At 43.4% G+C, this 21,317-nt stretch overlaps 1 protein-coding gene across 1 annotated transcript in view; it reads right to left on the bottom strand.

The window, feature by feature from the left end:
- LOC141055951 (uncharacterized) overlaps positions 1–21,317 on the bottom strand; it is a 192,458-nt gene that overhangs the window by 2,709 nt on the left and 168,432 nt on the right. The window contains 5 exon segments of the mRNA XM_073552648.1: positions 7,683–7,773; positions 7,972–8,069; positions 8,158–8,281; positions 8,363–8,542; positions 8,653–8,802. Coding sequence (XP_073408749.1) covers positions 7,683–7,773; positions 7,972–8,069; positions 8,158–8,281; positions 8,363–8,542; positions 8,653–8,802 — 643 coding nt within the window.

Below are 21,317 nucleotides of genomic sequence, written 5' to 3'. Positions count from 1 at the left end.
GATGATTTTGTCACTTGCACTTTATTAGGCTAGTTTCACATTTGCGCTTTTGAGCGCAGCGACGGCCTGTGCACAGCCGCCGCTAAGCCCCTCCCCATGCCACGCCTCCGCCGGTAGCTCCGCCTACCGGCGCATGACGCTGCATGCGTCCTGCGTCCCCTATCTTTATCACTGGGGGAGCAGGCTGTGCGCAGTATGCGTTTGGTGGCGCATGCGTCCTTTTCACGGTGCGCCGAGCACAATTAAGGCCATGTATTGACTATCGCTCCCTTAACAAAATCACTGTTAAATATCAGTACCCGTTACCCCTGATTTCTGATTTATTTTCCAGAGTTAAAAGTGCTTGTTGGTTTACCAAACTTGACCTCAGGGGGGCGTATAACCTTATTCGCATCAAGCACAGGGATGAATGGAAGACAGCGTTTAATACTCCGGAGAGACATTTTGAGTACCTGGTGATGCCTTTTGTGCTCACCAATGCCACTTCCGTCTTCCAATCTTTTTTCTGGTATTGTTAAACCACTGACGGATTTGACCAAAAAGGGCGATGATGTGGTGAATTGGTCTCCAGAGGCAGTCTCTGCATTTCAGAAGCTTAAGCGGAGATTCATTTCTGCTCCGGTTCTACGGCAACCTGATGTTTCACTCCCATTTGAGGTGGAGATAGATGCTTCTGAGATTGGTGCAGGAGCCATTTTGTCTCAAAGAGATCCGGTAACCTCTAAGATGTTTGTTTCTTCTCCCTCGGTTTTGTGGGAGGCTCACAAGGCAGTGATGAGGGGGTATTGTATAAAAGAGTGCTCTAGACTGAAAAAGAATGCTAAATCTGAATACAATGGACTAGTCTCTCAACTTAAAAAACTAGAAAGTTAATTGGTCGATTCATCTCTCTGGGGACTTTGAGGAAAGTGGTGAGGATTAGAAATAGGCTAAAAGGGGGTGTGTGGCTATGTAAGCACTGAGAGGGTTGCATCTGAGAGGAGCTCCAGCCATCCGTACATTATCCTGCATCATACCTGACACCTGAGGTTCTGGTAAGCCTGTAAGCTTCATCATCCTGGGGTGGATTTAGCCTGGCTCCAGAGGGGCTGTTTTGCTTCAGCCTCAGTTGGGCAGGGAACAGCAAATCAACCACACAGAATACAGCTCTGGATGTGTCAGCGGCAATCTTGGGTCTGAGCTCTAAGGAACATTCTTTTCAACTCCTGAAGAAGCGTCAGAATGGCTTCAACAACACCCTGGACCTAATAAGAAATGAACTCCTTAAATCCGCTGTCACTTTTCCAGAGCGAGCATTACTGGAGCTTGTAAGACTCTGTTTCCATTAATCGAGCATTAGGAACTCCACTTATAAGACAAGAGATCCAACTATACCAGACACTGTGATCGTGAAGGTATCCCCCAAGTACAAAATGCTGCACACCAAGAATGGTTATTTGTGTTGACTGTGTGCTTTTCTTGTTCTTGGTTTTGTTGCAATGACTCTTGTTTATTGGTTGATAGCTGCTGGAACGACTGCTGTATTCGCCGACTATTATGCACTAATGCTTTGTACTTTAGTAGGAACCCCCTCCAGATTACACAAACTCTGCAATGTGGATAAATATGGAATCTCACAAGAATGTACCGAAACCCATACGACTGGTAAAAAGTTATAGAATGGTATTCGTAAACTCTCCTGATAATCCTACTGTCCAGAAAGGTAATGGGTTCTGAGCTAGTATGTATGGCATGGAATGTAAGGGGCCTAAAATCTCAACGAAAAAGAATCAGTTTTCTCGCAGGTAAAGAAATACCACCATCATATAATAGCCCTGGTAGAGACTCACCTCACTAGAGATAAAGCCAAATGGAACCATAATCCATGGGTGCAATAGTCGTTACACTCCTTCCACACGAGCTATTCAAAAGGAGTATCTCTTCTTATACATAAAGTAAGTCAGTAAGATTGGACGTTAAGGCCTCCCATAGAGATACAGAGGAACGCTTTGTATTTGTCCACGCGAGTATTAATTCTAAAAATTATGTTATTCTCTGTGTATATAATCCACCACCAGCCAATATAAGCATTATAAAAAAAAACTGTGAGCTTTGCGTTGAACTACCCGGAGGCATATATTCTATGCTTGGGCGATTTTAGCCTCATAATGGATGACACCCTAGATAGACTACGACTAGATAGTGGCGACACTTTAACCACACTTTCTCCCACCAACATGGCTACATACAGTATATGGAAGGGAATGATTGGATAGATCTGTGGAGATTGAGACACCCGAGCACAAGAGAATACACCTGTAACTCCTCTTCCAGGCGCACCTTGTCGCGTCTGGACTATATATTTGGCTCTAATAATTTGGCGTTATTGGTATATAAAGTAGAACATGGAGGTAGAGGAGTGCCAGATCACAGCCCGGTGGTGTTATCTCTTTAGTTTTGCAATATCACTCGCACACCATTATGGAAATTAAATTCATTCTAGCTTAAATTAATTGGGCCGTATGACAGAACAATTGCACAACTAGACTGTATTATATCAACACATACTGAACCATGCAATGTCAACGTATTCTGGGACAAATTAAAAGCATATCTAAGGGGCTGTCTCTCATCTACAATCTCATACGCTAAGAGAGTCACATCCAGGGAAGATGCAGAAATAGAGGTAAAATTAAAAGAATCTGAAAAGAAATATATTGCCCTCGAGTGGCAATAGATCAGAATGGCTCTGCTCTCATAGATTGTATACACAACACCTAGAAGCTAAATCCAAACAGAAATTATTCTTCACAAGGCAATCCTACTCTGAATTGGGCAACCAATCTAGGACGTTATTGGCTTACATGGCCCATCAACATAATGCATCTAACACCATACTTTAAATTAGGAGGCCAGACGGCTCTATAGCCACCTCCGCTGAGGACATGCTCATTCAATTTCATGATTACTATAAATCACTATATCAGTTTAAAAGCAACTATAACACCGCACACTGCCGCTCATACCTGTCAGACTTACGATTCCCAGAACCGACCCATTTTCAGCAATACATGCTGGAGGCAGATTTTACATTGGATGAAATAATTACTGCTGTTAAAGGAAAGGCACCAGGCCCAGATGGTTTTCCCATTGAGTTATACAGCAAATACCAAGATACTCTAGCCCCCCTTTTATTTGATGTCTTCAAGCAGACCAAGCAATGCTTACCAAACTCCTTTTATGAGGCAGACATAATAGTTCTTAAAAAAGAAGGAAAAGACCAGCTAGAATATGGATTATACCGTCCAATCTTGTTAGTAAATGTAGATTGTAAGATATTTACAAAAATCCTAGCCACTAGACTTAATAGAGTCATTCTCGAAATTATACATCCAGATCAGAGTGGATTCATGCCAGGGAAAAGTTCCACATTTAATATCAGAAGGGTGCAGACCATTGTACAATATAGCTCACAGATACAAGATAATGAGTGGGCCCTGGCTTCACTTGATGCAGATAAGGCTTTTGACTCTGTACAGTGGCCTTTCTTGTCCGCATGCCTCCAGAAATTCGCATTTGGTCCTAAGTTCACCAAATGGGTCCACATGTTGTATACAGCCCCTACAGCTCAATTAACAATCAATAACATTTCATCCGGTCCCTTTCTCCTTGAAAGGGGGACGAGGCAGGGCTGCCCTCTATCCCCTGCTCCATTTTGTTTAGCCATAGAAGCTTTAGCAATAAGAATACGCTTCCACAACAACAATTATGGGCACTACCATAGCAGACCGAACCGTTACTGTTGGACTATACGTGGATGATATGGTAATATTTATGGTCAAGGTTGAAGAAACTTTACCACAGGTCATATCCACTATAGACACATTTAGCAAATATTCCGGACTCTACAAAAATTGGGATAAATCAGCACTAATGCCTGTCCAACATTCATCAGGGGTCCATTTGTAGCGGCTATCCCCGCTCCCTACTGTGTCTAAATACCTGGGCATTATTATACAGAAAGATAGCAGAAATGAGTTCCCATCTAACATCTCCCCCTGGTTGACCACACTAAACTTAAATTCACACAATGGAGCAAATTACCACTTTCAGTTACTGGAAGCATAAATCTAGTTAAAATGATTCTACTCCCTAAATTTAGCTATATAGTTCAACACAGTGGGGTACCCATACCCAAGTCCTTCCTTTCAACTCTTAGCTCATTAATCACTGGATTTATCTGGGGAATCTCTAGGCCTAAACTTAAACTGTCTACACTACAAAGGCCCAAAAAGCAAAGCCGGTGCGGCGCTACCAGACTTCTTTTTATACTACCTAGCGGGACAGCTTAGGTCAATTGACTTGTGGATGCCAGATACTCCTCTGCCTAACTCAGAGAATCACTTGGCACAAGCGGTGGGCATGAACTGTTTATTGGGATTTCTGGACAGATAAACCAAACGTTCCTAGAATGTTAACTTTCCTTAAGCTTATCAGCAGAATTCTAATGTCTTTTGAACAGATACAGACTCGGTACGCAGTCCCAAGAGCTCAATTCTTCAGGTACCTCCAACTTAGGTCAGCGATCCAATACCACATAGATACAGGCATGCAGATATCATCTCTCCCACTGATCAGCATACTTAAATCACAGTAAACACAAGGTCTTATCTCCACGCTATACACCTATCTACTGTCAGCAAACATGGACTCAACTCCTTTGGCGGTTAAGGGAAAATGGCAGCTCTTGATCCCTAACATTCAGGAGGAGGACTGGGAGGAGATGTTGGAGTCCTCAATCAAGATTTCCCCATCAGCTAACAACAATATGACCCAATTATATATATAATCCATCAAGCATATCTTACACCAGCTAATTTAGCAAAAATGGGTCGGTCTCAGACCTCGGAGTGCCCGAGGTGTCATGAGTTGGAGGCCGACTTCATACACATGATGTGGAGGTATCCAGTAATACATACATTCTGGCAGGAGGTTATCACCTTCTTGTCATCCCTAATAGCAATACCAATTCCTCTGGATCCCTTGGTGTGCCTGTTTGGGGTTATGGAAGAAGATAATTGGTACCATTAAAATATTTCTCAGAGAGACATTATTTTTGGCCAGGAAATTAATTGCTCTGAGATGGATGGGTAATTCACACCCAACACTAAGATCCTGGGTAAAACTTGTCAATTCAGTGATTCCATATGAAAACACGGACTATCAAAATAGAGGGTGTCCTGGGAAATTCTATAAAATATGGGACTTCTGGAACTCAACACCCGTCACCATTTAACAAGTGCCTAAGAATATTGATGTGGGGGGTGTGCCCAAACCACATTTTAAGGTGCGTAGGTTTTTCCAGCAGTAATGTTAATTTTTAGTTATTGTTATGTAAATAGTTATTGGGTTTTGATCTCCAAGTTTCGAGGTCGACGTTATATGCGATCCAGTAAATGTATACTGAGATAACAAGTTAGAATGTGTGGCTAGATGTATGTGAAATATATAACCACAGTGTAACACTGCTGGACGCTTTGACCAGACATGGGTTTGAACACTACTAATTCATACATTGTTGCTTTTAATTTGGGAAACCAGTGTAATAACAAAGTGTACGCCTGTTTATGGATATAGGAAATGTGTTTGTTCTTATGTATGTTTTCAACAAACGAAGTTAAAAAAAAGAAATAGGCTAAAAGATATCTCTATATGTAAATTTGCTAAACTTCTCCTATATACTAAACAAAAATATCATGAAAGGGGTAATAACGCTCACTCAACACTGGCTAGGCAACTGAGGGAGAGAATCTCAACCCCCATTCCCCAGACTCTTAGGGGAGCGGATGGTGCGATTCATTATAATCCGGCGGAAATTTCAAAATTGCTCTATGATTTTTAACATAAATTATATAGCCTAAAGGATACTCTTCCCTTGGATGGGGAAACTATGGATACCTTATTGCAGGTCTAAATCTACCAGTGCAGTAACATTTCTTAATCAACCAGTATCTAAAGATGAGATCGTTGATCTCTTGAAGGACCTTCCCTTGGGTAAATCTCCTGGTCCAGGTGGGCTGATTTATTAGTATTATAATACCTTTATGGAGGAGCTTTCCCCTTACATGGTAAAGATGTTCAATTCTTTTATGGAGAGTTCATCCATCCCAGACTTGCTTTTGCACCCCTTATCTGGCCCTTGTCCCCAAGTCTGGAAGAGATCCCTTGGATTGTTCAAACTATTGCCCAATAGCTTTATCAAATTCCGACCTTAAAATTTTTACTCGCATACTAGCCAACAGGCTTAATTCTTGGCTCCCCCGGCTTGTTGACAAGGATCAGGTAGGTTTTGTTCCCTTCCGTCAGGAAGGCGACAATACTAGATGTGCAATTGACTTAATAGAGGTCTCTAATAGAAATATTGTGCAGACCCTTGTCTTGAGCCTGGATGCAGAAAAGGCGTTTGATCAATTAAATTGACCTGTCCTGTTTGGGACTCTGAGAGCATTTGGTATCTCAGGGTCCTTTATGATGGCTATCAGGGCCTCAATTAAACTGCCTTTTCACTTTTCTCCATTTTTAAAAATTTTAACTGGTACACGCCAGGGATGCCCTCTCTCGCCTTTACTACATATTATGTGCATAGAGCCTCTAGCTGCCATGAAAAGTCAAAATCTTGATATTTCAGGGGTAGAGGTTAGAAATAAAGTCTATAAGATTTCATTGTTCATGGATGATGTTCTTTTGTCCCTTACTAAACTTCATACTATGCTACCTAACCTCATGGAGGTGCTAAAATTATACGGGAACTTATCGGGATATAAATTAAATACTACCAAAACAGAAGCCATGCCCTTAAATGTTCCTTCGGACGCTCTGGATCTTTTCAAATTAAACTTTAAATTTAGATGGAAGAATGATGCTGTCAAGTATTTGAGGGTTCACCTGTCCTCTTCTTATACTACCCTCTATAATTACAATTTTCCGTCGCTGTTCGTTGACCTGAGGAAATTACTAGATAAATAGATGCCCCTTTCACTTTCCTTGACAGGTTGTATAGCCTCTATTAAGATGTCTTTTCTTCCTAAGGCTTTCAGTTTAGATCCCCATGGGGGAACTTAAGTCACTATAGGCATCTATAATGAAGTTCATCTGGAATGGTAAGCATCATCGTGTCTCTGTGTCCTTGTCTCCCACTGGACGCAGGGTGGTCTTTCTGTCCCTGATATCGTTGGATATTATTGGGCTGCCCATTTGGGTAGGATCCCCTTGTGGGCATTTAACAAATGCCTATCTATTATACTGTTCTACTGCTGTGGCTAATGCCCTTAAACAGCCAGAAATCTTTTGCCTGTCTATTGTGCTTTATACTGTGCTGCCCCAGAGATGGAATTCTCCCCTGCACATGGTACATCTAACAAAAAACTCACAAAAAGGGATAATTTTTGGACGGTTAAAAGGAATCATTGCTTTTTCAAAGCTCCCAATGTCATTAACTTGGAAGGGATGCCTATCCAGCACAGAATTAAAATTTACCAAGACATTAAACAGATGCCCCCAAAAATGTAATTTCTCAAAGCTAAAATAAGGCATTGCTTTTCATTTGGTGTACATAGCGGTGCAGAACAAGTACAAATTCAATAGAATCAAACACATATTCATACCAACCAGTGAATAAGTATAATATACAGGCTAATACTCACCTGCCCTGTTATCTGAAAGAATCTCATCTTTACACTGCTCATCACGCCTCAAATACGTCTCTGTAGTATTGTTATGGGTCAGATCTTCACCCTGAAACAAATATTGTAAAAGTCAAAGACAGATGAAGAAATCACATCTATGATCAGCTCTAATCCTGCCATCTCCACTGTTCTCATTATACAAGTATAAAATATGTAATGCTGGTGGATAAAACAAGACTGAGTATAAGATGTTCACAGCCATCTACACATCATAGGGGATATCTCATGACACCTTCTCTCCATCTACCTGATGATCCTGAGGAACATTGAGATCTTCTTGTTTACAGTCCTGTGGAAGAAGAGGACGAGAACATCTCTCTGGCGTTGTCCTCCTACTGGATAGAACTGGAGGAAACACATACAGGGACTGAATTCATTCTTTACATACAGATACCGTAATTATAGGCCATGTGTATTTACTCCCATCTATTACCTGGTGATGAGAGGGGCTGGGGAACCTCCATCATGACGTCCTTGTACAGATTTTTATGTCCTTCTAAATACTCCCACTCCTCCATAGAGAAATAGATGCTGACATCTTGACACCTTATAGGAACCTGACAAATACAATGATACCGTCATCCCCCCGATCCCTTCATAGTTACTGTATAATGTCCCAGCATTCCCAGCAGTGTCACCTCTCCAGTCAGCAGCTCAATCATCTTGTAGGTGAGTTCTAGGATCTTCTGGTCATTGAAGTCCTCATGTATCAGGGGGTGAGGAGGAGTCCTTATGATTGGGCTCAGGGGTCTTCCCCATCCCTCAGACACAGGGTCCTGACAGCGCTCACTAGAGGTCTTCTTCACTACTGTGTAATCCTGGTTATGGAGAGACACATTAATAAATCTCACTACAGACATTTCCAGAGTCCTCACCTCTCCAGTTCTGTCCATTTGTTATTCACATAGAATCACACAGAATATCTCACCTCTCCAGTAAGCCGGAAGAGGATCTCTAGGGTGAGTTGTAATATCCTTTCCCCCATCTTGTCTCTGTCCATATCCATCCTTGATGGGTCAATCAGGAAAATTCTCTTATACAGAAGGTCTCCACTGAAAGGATTCAGGATGGTAGATACCTGTATTAGAAGAAGAGCTGATAAGTTACAGCATAAAGAATCCCATGTAATAACACAATTACAGGAGACTTTAAATCCAATCAGTGGTAGCAGAAATTATATTGACATGTATGGCACTCAGTTCCAAAACTTACCCTGAGGCCCATAGCAATCTAGTTATGCCTGTTTACTAAAAAAAATAATAATAATGATACACTTTCTACTCTGGACCAGTTTGTAGACCAGACTCGGCCATTGAAATGAATGAATGTGAGATTAAAAAAAATTGTGCGTAGCTTGAGAAACCTAAAGAACCTTTTTTCTTTTCCCCTTGGCAATATATAAGGCAGCAGTGCATACAGGGCCTTGACAAAAACATTTGTACCCCATGAAATTTTTCACATTTTCTCATATTACACACACAAACTTAAAGCGAACCTGTCAGCAGGATTTTGCTAAGTATACTACAGACACTGTCAGGTTGGCAGTGTTAAACGGATTAAAATGATACCTGAGGTGAAGAATTCAATCTTGTGTTGCTTGTGTAATTAGTGTTAGAAGTTTTCAGTTAATGATATGCTCGTGATCCAGGGTGGGACTTTAGACAGAGTCAAATCTTCCTGCTCAAAGCCAGAGAAACTGAGGAAAGACCTGCTCACAGGCCACACCGAAGAACAAACATGTTCCTCATCATAGAGACAGACTGTTTGTGTTTCAGGGTGGTGCACCGTGAATCTGTATCTCATAGGGACTTCCTAGATTGGCGGTGTATTGATGGGCAAGTATGACATATGAGAACAGATGGACCAGTGAGATAAATGAGAATATATTGATAAGTTTGATATAAGTGCCCACTGGTCCTCTGCACTGATGAATCTGCTTTGATGATGCTGAATGATATTATCTAAGTGCCTGTTGGCTCTGTGTATTGACTAATCTAATATGTTGACCCTCAATGATATTATAACATCACAATCAAACCATGTATTCCATGTGCTTGCTCATTATAGTGGCTGCATGACTATGTGTCTGCAGTGTATGGCGCAACATAACCTTCTCATCTTCCTCCACCTCCTTATATGACCTACTCAGCTGTGTGCCTCTGTGTTCATGCCAACTGGGATCTACCACCTCATCATCATTCTCTGTGTTATCACATTCCTTGCCCTGAGAGTCACCCTCCTCCTCTTCCTGCCCTGACAGCACTGTAAATCCATGTGAGCCTCAGATATCTGAGTCTCATCGGGATCACCCCCCCACTGACATCGGTGCATATGATTTCCTTCTCTTGACTCTGTGAAGCTTTTGAGTACACGTCCGATGCCCGTGGCATAGAATGTGTGAACAGCTCTTCAGACTCACTGTGGTTCCATACAGTCATTTGTACGGTTGTAGAGTTGGGACTTGGGGTGAAGCAAGGGTAATTTGGGTGCCACTTCTGAGGACTGTACTGGGTGTGATGTTGAGGTGGAGGAAGAGGAGAGGTCACTTGAAGCTGTGTTTGCCATCCACTAGGGCACATACTCTTTCTGGGCCTCATCAACAAGGCGTACTGCTGGGCATTTGCCAAAGAAAGGTAGTGGAGTAGCTCGTCCAGTAACAGAAGTTGTCAGTTGTCTTTGTGTAGGACATGACATTGTTGGTTCACTTGTGCTTTCACAATCATTAACACCTACCGCAGGTACACCTTGAACACCAAGCTTAATCCCCCTTCCACCATGACCTCGCTTTTTCCCACTCATGTTGCTCAGATAGTGTGGTAGGAGTACAGTATTATCAATAAAAAAGAAAAAAAAAAAAAATCGATTTTTTTTTTTTTCCACTGCACTACCTCTGCACACAGCTGAATTTCATCGGCACAAAATGAGAAGGTGAAATATGATGTGCTGAATCGCGTTAGTTACAGAAGAAAGAATTGTTTGTGGATGAGGCCTGTATGACAAAGATATGCTTCCAACAATTTCAAAATGAGATCTCCCCTTCTGTATCACGTAAGTAAGTGTATAAATTTGTTTTTAGTGTGAAGGAGGTCTGTAAAACCTAGAAGATATGCTCCAAACAATTTCAAACTCGGATCTAGCCTGCTGTATCATGTTTGTAAAAAATATATATTTTTTTTTCACTGTGCAACAGCTCTGTACACAGAACAATTTAATTGCCACAAAATTACAATGGGGAATATGGTGGGCTGTGTCACATTTAGCACCAGAATTTTTTTTTTCATTTTAATGTGCATGAACTATGCAGCCAGTTGAATATCACCGCCACTAAATGACAAGGTGAGATATGGCATGCTGAATCACTGTGTTTGCGTGGGTTTCCTCCGGGTACTCCGGTTTCCTCCCACACATCAAAGATATACTGATAGGGAGTTTAGATTGTGAGCCCCACTAGAGACAGTGATGATAATATATGTAAAGCCCTGCGGAATAAGATAGCGCTATATAAGCAAAGCGTAATCAATAAATAAAATAGCAACTGCCCAAAATATTATTTCCTGGCCAACAGCTCAAATCACAGTACAATGTCACCACCACTAAATGACAAGGTGGGATATGGCATGCTGTATCATATTTAGCAACTGAAAAAAGATTTAGTAAGGTCTACTAGTTCATGGAGCACAATAAAAGCAGTGTACAACACACATGTATGAAATGTGTTCTGCTGCTTTTGTCTGTGGACGTCAGTAATGGCACAAAAAAATGCTGGAAGGTCAATTTCACAGCCACACAGGAAACTAGCTAACTATCTGACAACCACCTAGCTAACTAGCTAGACTCTATCATCAAACAGTTACAGCATCGGGAGCAGCCTCTCTGCGCTGTTACATTCTCAAAATGGTGCTAAACCACGATGTCAGCTCTTTATATGGAGAGGGACATGCGATTCCAGCAGTCAATGACACAAGCCGTTGTGCCAGGACATTGTGAATGTTTCCTGCGCCCTGATTGGATAGCTGCAATGTGCACACAAAGTTAGGAAAAGAAAAAAAAAAAAGTTTACAAGCATACCGCTCCTCTGAACTAACTGGCGAGTCAGGTCCAATGAGATTTTATATTTCGTGTTTTGCTCTGTGAATATCTCTGGTCATTGTCTGTGAACTGATCAGGCCAGAGGGACGTGGAAAAATTACATTGTTACAGACTGAACTGTTGTGTAATTTTGTGCGTTCAGAGCGTTGATAATTCAGATAGGTGACACAGATTTTCAACACGAGCTATACTCTGGACAAAATCTATAACAGGGAACCCAATCTAACGTTTTTCTTTTTCCTTTGCAAAGTGATTTTTGAGAGTTTGGAGTGATCTATACCAATCTGTTCTTCCAAGGAGTCATAGTCATCCTCAAGGTGAAGTCCAGCTGGTCGGGAAATGGCGTATCAGAGAGGTAAAAGGACATTTTCCAGCAGCACAGAAGGGACAAGGAAGATGACCAAGATGGCTCCAGGAAGAGTGAGTATGGATTTATCTACGTTTAAAAGATTAGCAAAACACGGTAAATTTCACCCAGTATTCCCCACTACACTCAAATCTGCAGAATTGCTGTGGTCTGCCCTATAGGAACAAGCATGTGATCATGACAGCATGTGTATAGACAGACGGTCGGTCTTGAATAAGTCAAGTAAGCCACTGCATATGCTAGCAAAACTGATTTGTGTTTAGGAAACACTGTAAGGCAGATTCTCCAAATTTCCACTGCCAGTGTTGTATCACTGATGTGCAGAGAGTTTGTGCTGATAGAGATAAGCAGATTTTTAAGTTTGAATCGCAACTGCCCAAGATGAAAAATTATTGTCTTGATTTTGATGCACAGCTGACTCAGTCTGGGACAGAGATCAAAGCTTTTAAGGACAAGGCAGCAGCTAGTGATGCCATAATTAATTAGTTCAGTGTGGAGCTTCATACAAGTTCCCCACTGATTACTTGTTTACAAAATATTATCAATAATTTTTCAAACATGGTTCCGGCCTGGATCTCTTTCTACACACTCGCATTGTGACATCACTTCCTACTCAAGAAATTCAGACCTGACTAGTAAAGATCTGTGTATCTAACCATGGAAAAAACACATCAACAATCTTCAATCAAAACTGCAGAAGAAGTGCCTAATGAAAGTCGAACCTGATGAAAGTCGAACCTGATGAAAGTCCTGATGAATGCTGTGAGGCCCAACTACAGACTGTGACACTCAGCAGTCTCATCATGCCAGCCATACTCAATATCCTGATGCTACACAGAATCACGCTGGCCGACCTATGGACTGTAAAGGTGAAGCCGTTCCAGAGTCTGACCAGTCAAACTTAGAGAAAGACGTTATTGGGATAGACGCATTTTCACCTGCCTGCGGCGCAAATCGTAATTATTATTATTTATTATTATAGCGCCATTTATTCCATGGCACTTTACATGTGAGGAGGGATATACATAATACATACAAGTAAAATAATCTTAAACCATACAGTCACGACTGGTACAGGATGAGAGAGGACCCTGCCCACGAGGGCTCACAATCTACAAGGGACGGGTGAGGATACAGTAGGCGAGGGTAGAGCTGGTCGTGCAGCGGTTTGGTGGATCGGTGGTTACTGCAACAGGTTGTAGGCTTGTCGGAAGAGGTGGGTCTTCAGGTTCTTTTTGAAGGTTTCCATGGTAGGTGAGAGTCTGATATGTTGTGGTAGAGAGTTCCAGAGTAGGGGGGATGCGCGGGAGAAATCTTGTATGCAATTGTGGGAAGAGGAGATAAGAGGGGAATACAAAAGGAGATCTTGTGAGGATCGGAGGTTTCGTGCAGGTAAGTAGCGGGAAATGAGGTCACAGATGTATGGAGGACTCAGGTTGTGGATGGCTTTGTATGTCATGGTTAGGGTTTTGAACTGGAGTCTTTGAGTAATGGGGAGCCAATGCAGGGATTGACAGAGGGGAGAGGCCGGGGAATAGCAGGGGGACAGGTTGATTAGTCAGGCAGCAGAGTTTAGAATAGATTGGAGGGGTGCGAGAGTGTTAGAGGGGAGGCCACAGAGCAGGAGGTTGCAGTAATCAAGGCGGGAGATGATGAGGGCATGGACTAGGGCTTTTGCAGATTCTTGGTTGAGGAATGTACGGATCCGTGAAATATTTTTGAGTTGAAGTCGGCAGGAAGTGGAAAGGGCTTGGATATGTGGTTTGAAAGAGAGATCAGTGTCAAGGATAACCCCGAGGCAGCGAGCTTGTGAGACTGGAGAGAGTGGGCAGCCGTTTACGTTAAAGGATAGGTCCGTTGGGGGGGTCACGTGAGATGGGGGAAAGATGATTAATTCTGTTTTGTCCATATTAAGTTTTAGAAATCTAGCGGAGAAGAAGGATGAAATAGCAGACAGACATTGAGGGATTCTGTTTAGTAGGGAGGTGAAATCTGGTCCAGAGATGTAGATCTGTGTGTCATCAGCAGAGAGGTGATACTGAAAGCCATGAGATTCTGTGAGCTGTCCGAGGCCGAAGGTGTAAATGGAGAAGAAGAGCAGGGGCCCTAGGACTGAACCTTGCGGGACTCCGACGGATAGGGGGCGTGCGAGTGGGAGATGCTGAATGTCCGGTCTGTTAGTTATGACGCAATCCAAGATAGGGCCAAGTCTGTGATACCAAGAGATGAGAGGGTCTGTAGTAATAGGGAATGGTCCACTGTGTCAAAGGAAGAGGACAGGTCCAGGAGGAGGACAGAGTAGTGTCGCTTGGCCTTGGCAGCTAGTAGGTCATTGGTGACCTTAGTTAGGGCAGTTTCAGTGGAGTGGTGTGGCCGGAAGCCAGAATGTAATACCCCCTCATCCCAGCCTGCAGCAACGTGCCACTCTTGCCTCCTCCAGCAGCAACCCTGGGACCCCGCTTCACCGCAGCCACCACCCCCGGTAAGCAATAAGATGCATGGATTATAAAAAAAAGTTTTTTTTCCTACTTTGCTCCTCAAAATTGGGGGTGCGCCTTATAATCCGGTGCGCCTTATAATTCGCAAAATATGGTAAATATCTAGGATGTTAAATCAGATGATATTTTATCAAATAAGTAAAATACAAAATTTTATAAAAGACAATAAAAACATTAAAACATTTTTGGTTATAAAAAAAAAAAAAAACACAACCCGTTTTGACCATGTAGGCCTTCATCAGGTGTATAATAAAATGATTTTGTTGTAAGCTATTTATACCCCGTTTTCATCGCTAATGGGTGTGGTTGTACTAACTGAAGAACCAATCGCTAGCTATCAAACTCTTTAGCAGTTATAATATACCTACTTTAACTTTATCCCCAAGAAAAGTATGTTGTACACACATATTATATAACATCACCCCTCCTTCACCTATTCCAGGGTTAAAACAGTATATCTGTAAATTTTAGGCAATAACGCATCAATGTACATGTTCACACAAAAGAAAAAAAAACGCACCTGTACATATGCCTGATTAAGCCCCTCACTTCTCTTGGTGCAAGCAGTCAGGCGGTAAACTGGAAGAGCTGCAGGCACCATGGATAATAAAAAAAATTGACAAACAAGACTATTTATTGATCTATACGAGATCTGAGATCTCATTCAGTCCATCAGGGTACAGACTGCCAAGTCTGTATATCCAATAGGACTTTTCTTTTTGGCATTAAGAGCTGCTTTTCTGTTTCTTGTTGATGCAGGTACGGTATTTGTTCTATTGGCGTGACTTTTATACATTCAAAGTTTTTTTTTTGTTATGTATACGAGTGATGTGCTTAGATAAACTTTGTTTAAAAGATCCTATTTTCACATTATGCCTATGACCATTCATACGATTTCGTGGTGACTGTGTAGTGCGGCCGACATATAAAAGTCCACACACACAGGTCACCACCACATACGCAACAAAATCAGAACCACAGGTTAATTCTTGGGTAAAATTATATGTGGTATTACTGTTTTTTATATTTACATTTTTCTTACCATGATCTATAACTTTACAACAGTCACAATGTTTTTTTTCCACATTTAAAAATTCATTATACAATATTAGGTATTTTTGGGATCAGCTCTTTGAGTGTTGGGTCTTTCCTCAGTAAGTACCAACATTTTTCAAGAATACAGCGGATGGATTGGTGGCCTCTATTGTAGGAGGTAATGAAGCTATATTTCCACTTTGCTGTACTATCAATAGCACCATGTTTTGAGGATTGTTTTTTCAAGCAATCATGCTGTGTGAGAGTGAGATTGCGTTGATACGCTGCATGTACTAATGGGTTTGGATACCTTTTTTGCTTTAAACCTGGAAAGTAAAACCTGTGATTGTTATACATAGTCTGTATTGGACGTACAGTTGTGTCTAATATGACGGAATTAACTAGAAAGAATATTTATCTTCCATTTTGAGTAGTGTGAACTACAAAAATTTAAATAGCCATTAGTGTTGACTGGTTGAAAATGAGGTCGGCTTTTGATGTTATTATCCTTATGGTATAGTTCTAAATCCAGGAAGATAATCCTTTCCTTGGAAATGTTTGCAGTGAATGAGAGCCTCCAATTGTTGGTATTGAGTTCTTCAACAAAGAGGGACGCCTCCTCTTCCGTACCACACCAGATCATCTATATAACGTCGATAATATTTGATATTATCACTGTATTTTTGGGATCTGATCGGCAATAGGGACTCGAACCTCCCCATAAACACGTTTGCAAACCTTGTGGCTGCCCGAGTTTGCGGGTGTCCACGGAGACGCCAACGACTACACTGTAGCCCGAGTACCCATGGGAACAGACTGTGCTGATAAATCCCGTGAAGTTGGGGTAGTAAGAGGGATAATCCATCCTGTCATGCTGGGACGGGATTTTGCTCTGTTTTAGAACTTATGGCAAAGTGGGGCTGTACAGAGTGTCCCAGTCAAAAGTCAGATCCCTTTGAAGGTGACTCCATCAAAAACAGAGGTGAAGGAGTTTCCCCTATGCATCCTCACTGGAGAGGATTGTAAGGTAACAGAGGAGCCCAGCTTCCCTAACTTAGAGGTGCCTGAAGAGAACTTTGGGACTGCTCAACTTCGGGACCTTACATTGAAGGGGGCATTCGAGAATGAGACTGTATGTAATGGGGTTATTCAAAAGTCGGGGGCTGACACCAGGTTCCCTCATTTTGCAGTACAGGGCGAGTTAATGTATCGGGTGACCAAACTGCTGGAGGAAAGGTAGTAGTACCAGCGAAGGGTTTTAGATGTGGCTGATTTGCATGTTTTGGGTGGACATCTGGGGGTGGAGAAAGCTCAGGAGAGTGTTACAGAGGTGCTATTGGCCAGGATGTTACTGAGAGATCCTGAATTATTGTAGGTCCTGACCCACCTGTCAGACAGCTGCTCCTACTTCTAACTTTCGAAGTACCTTAGTTCCCTTGCCTGTGATAGAAGTCACCTTCAAGAGGCTTGCTATGGACCTGGTAGGATTCCTCGTTAAATCTGCACACGGCCATCAGTACATCTTAGTGGTCATGGACTACACGACCCGGGATTTGGATGTTTCGCCCCAGCAGTTCGCCCCGGGTACATTTCGTCCCCAGCGATTGAAATGATAGGGGCGAAATGTACCTGTGGGCGAACTGCTGGGGGCGGAACTTCCTATAACCACGCGACCTGATACCTAGAAGCAGTACCCCTGAGGAACTCTTCTGCTAAGTAGTACCCGGGAACTTGTCCATATCTTTGCCCGAACTAGTTTGCCCAAGGAGATTTTGACAGACCAGGAGACTCCGTTTATGAGAAAAGTGATAACCAGCTACGAACCTCCGTTTACCATCTGCAGACTGATGGACTGGTGGAGCGCTTCAACAAGACCTTGAAGGCCATGCTCAAAAGGGTCGTTGAGGACAGTCGGGACTAGGACTTTCTGCTCCGGTTCCTGCTCTTCTCTATCAGAGAAGTCCCACAGACTTACAGCCGTTCAAACTCCTGTACAGCCAACATCTACAAGGGCTACTAGACATCGCCAAGGAAGCCTAGGAACCTGAGGTCACGCCGCATTGTAGTGTCATTGAGCATGTCGCCCAACTGCAAGAAAGGATAACTCACGTAATGCCTATCGTAAGGGAACATCTTCTCCAAGCGCAGGAGGCCCAAGCAAGGGTATAAAATCGATCAGCGAGGTTAAGGCAATTCCAACCCAGGGACCGCATTGGGACCTACGGTGGAGAGCAAATTCTTGGCAAAGTGGCAAGATGTGCATGAGACTGTGGAAAAACTTGGGGACGTGAATTATAAAGTACACCAGCCAGGTCGTAGGAAGCCGCACCAGGTATACCATGTGAACCTACGCAAACCTTTGCGGGACTGTGAACTGCCGGAAGCACCTTGCCTGGGCACCCATCCCGAAGCCAAGGTCGAGATTGCTGAGACATTAATGCCGGCCCAGAAGAAACAATGTCGAAAACTGCTGCAGCAGAACTGCAACCTGTTCTCGGAGTTGACAAGGGGCACACAGGTCGTGGAACAAGACGTGCTTACAAAGCCGCATGTAAAAGGTAAACCTCAAACCCTACAGAATCCTCGAAGCATGTCGGAAGATAATCTCCAAGTAGGTGAAGAGAATGCTGGACCTCGGGGTGATAGAGAAATCAAAAAGTGGCTGGTCAAATCCTATCCTCCTCATACCAAAGCCCAATGGTGGGTGGCAGTTTTGCAACAATTACTCAATAAGTTGTCCCGTTTTGATGCGTACCCGATGCCCTGCGTGGATGAACTCATTGAGCGACTGGGGCCCGCACGGTACATCACCACCCTCGATCTGACAAAGGGGTAATGGCAAATTCCCATGTCCAGAGCGCCAAGGAGAAGACAGCCTTCTCGACGCCGGATGGGTGTTTCCAGTACATCCAGAATGCCCTTCGAACTGCAGGAAGCCCAAGCTACCTTCCAGAGAGCGATAGACTGAATCCTGGCTCCACATAAGAAATATGCCGCAGCCTACTTGGATGACATTGTCATTTTCAGCCCTGACTGGAGTTCGCACCTGCCAAAGGTAGGGTTGGGTCTAGGGTTAGGGTTGGGCTAAAGTTAGAGTTGGGCTAAAGATACGGTTGGGCTAGGGTTAGTGGTTTGGTTATTGGTTGGGATTACTATTAGGGTTGGGATTAGGGTTAGGGGTGTGTTGGGGTTATGGTTGTGGTTATGGTTGGTATTAGAGATGTGTTGGGGTTAGGGTTGGAGTTAGAATTGGGGGGTTCCACTGTTTAGGTACATCAAGAGGTCTGCAAATGCGACATGGCGCCACTATTGATTCCAGCCAATTTTGCGTTCAAAAAGTCAAACAGTGCTCCCTCCCTTCTGAGCCTTGCCATGCGCCCAAACAGTGGCTTTCCCCACATATGGTGTATCGGCGTACTCTGGAGAAAACGCACAACAAATTTTGTGGTCCATTTTCTCCTGATACCCTTGTGAAAATAAAAAAATTGGTTGCAAAGTAAATTTTTTGTGAAAAAAGTAAAATGTTCATTGTTTCTTTCCACGTTGCTTTAGTCCTCGTGAAGCACCTGAAGGATTAATAAACTTCTTGAATGTAGTTTTGGGCACCTTGAGGGGTGCAGTTTTTAGAATGGTGTCACTTTTGTTTGTTTTTTTCTGTTATATTGACCCCCACAAACTCACTTCAAATGTGAGGTGGTCCCTAAAAAAATGGTTTTGTAAATATTGTTGGAAAAATGAAAAAATGATGGTTTAAAAGAGTGATGCTCCTAAAGGTAATCTTTGCAACCAGATAATCTGGTATATAAAAAGCGGAATCTCAAATATCATAGACACATACTTCCATAAAGCTAGACAAAATAATTGCATTAGTAAAGGACGCTATTGGCAGTCACAATCAATAATCATCCATTAAAAACTGAAGCAGCACGAGTACAGGCTCAAAATATGGAATGACAATACCTATACAACTGGTGCAATAACCAATCCTTCTTCCAATAACCGCTATAGGTAAAAAAGACTCACTGCAAGTTGCAGCATGTGAACGGCTGTCTGAAATAGCAGCAGTAGTAAGTTCAATAATTAAAGAGCGGTACCTGAAGAAATAATGCGATACGCAGTCCTCCTTCCAGTAGGCAGTGCAGGTGTAAATCAAAATATCGCTTTCCGTTCCAGCGTATGGAAAAAGGTGTAGAAAAGGGTATAAACTGGTTGCAAGGACTGCACCGGCCGGTGGTAGCCTCTTGTCAGTGTACCTCATCAGGGTTTAATGTGTTCAACTCCTGCAACTCCTTCCTCCTGGACACCTGGAGCAGCATACAGACGTCGGGAGCACGAAAGGCCACTTACGGCCGCTTCACAGCTGGAGGTACACTGACAAGAGGCTGCCACCGGCCGGGGCAGCCCTTGCAACCAGTTTATACCCTTTTCTACACCTTTTTCCATACGCTGGAACAGAAAGCGATATTTTGATTTACACCTGCACTGCCTACTGGAAGGAGAACTGCGTATCGCATTATTTCTACAGGTACCGCTCTTTAACCCCTTAACGACCACCGATACGCCTTTTAACGGCGGTAGTTAAGGGTACTAAAACCACAGCGCTGTTAATTCACGGCGCTGTGATTTAAGTGAATAGCGCCCCCCAGTGTCAGCTTTTCTCCGGGGTCTCGGCTGCCAGGGGTAGCCGAGACCCCAGAGAACATGAATCGGTCGAGACCCCGCTTTTGCGATCGCCGTTATTAACCCTATAACAGCGACCGCAAAAAAAAAAAAAAGCCGTGATTTTACATTTAATTTCTCTCTCCTCTGATGTGATCGCACATCAGAGGAGAGAGAAATAGGGTCCCCGATCCCCCCCGGTACCTCTCCGTGGCCCTCCGTCCCCTCCCGGTGGTCCCACGTCCCGCCGGCGTCCTCCGATAGGCGCCGCCATCTTGAAAATGGCGGGCGCATGCGCAGTGCGCCCGCCGGGAATCTGTCGGCTCAGGCTGGCAGATTCCATTCATTATTTTGATCACTATGATAAACGATCATAGTGATCAAAATAAAAAAATAGTACATAACCCCCCCCGTTTATCACCCCCTTATATAGGCAAATATAATGAAATAAAGAAAATATTTTTTTTTTCAGTTTTCCATTAGGGTTAGGGTTAGGGTTGGGCTAGGGTTAGGGTTGGGGTAGGGTTAGTGTTGGGCTAGGGTTAGGGTTGGGCTAGGGTTGGGCTAGGGTTAGGGTTGGGGTTGGGCTAGGGTTAGGGTTGGGGTTGGGCTAGGGTTGGGCTAGGGTTAGGGCTCGGGTCACGGCTAGGGTTAGAATTAGGGTGTGACGATTCTGGCCAAATACGTCCGAGAGTGGACCCTCTGGGTCGTGGATCAGGAGCCCCTGGGCCGAGCTCACCAGGTGAAGACCGACCCCTGTACAGGGATCGTTAGGGGCAGGACCGCAGGGGGCAGAACCACGACAGCCGGTACCAAGAGGGACGCTCGAAGGACAGGCAGGCAGAACAAGAGTACCAGGACGGAATAGCGGAGGGCACTGGGCAGAAGTCCACAGGAGGAGAGTCGGAGCGGAGGGGACAGGGCAGAGACAGGCAGACGGGAGCG

The sequence above is a fragment of the Dendrobates tinctorius genome, unplaced genomic scaffold (assembly GCF_039654945.1).
Source record: "Dendrobates tinctorius isolate UK_male_01 unplaced genomic scaffold, ASM3965494v1 ptg000192l, whole genome shotgun sequence".
Lineage (NCBI taxonomy): Eukaryota > Metazoa > Chordata > Amphibia > Anura > Dendrobatidae > Dendrobates > Dendrobates tinctorius.
This window is presented reverse-complemented; position numbering and strand designations above follow the sequence as displayed.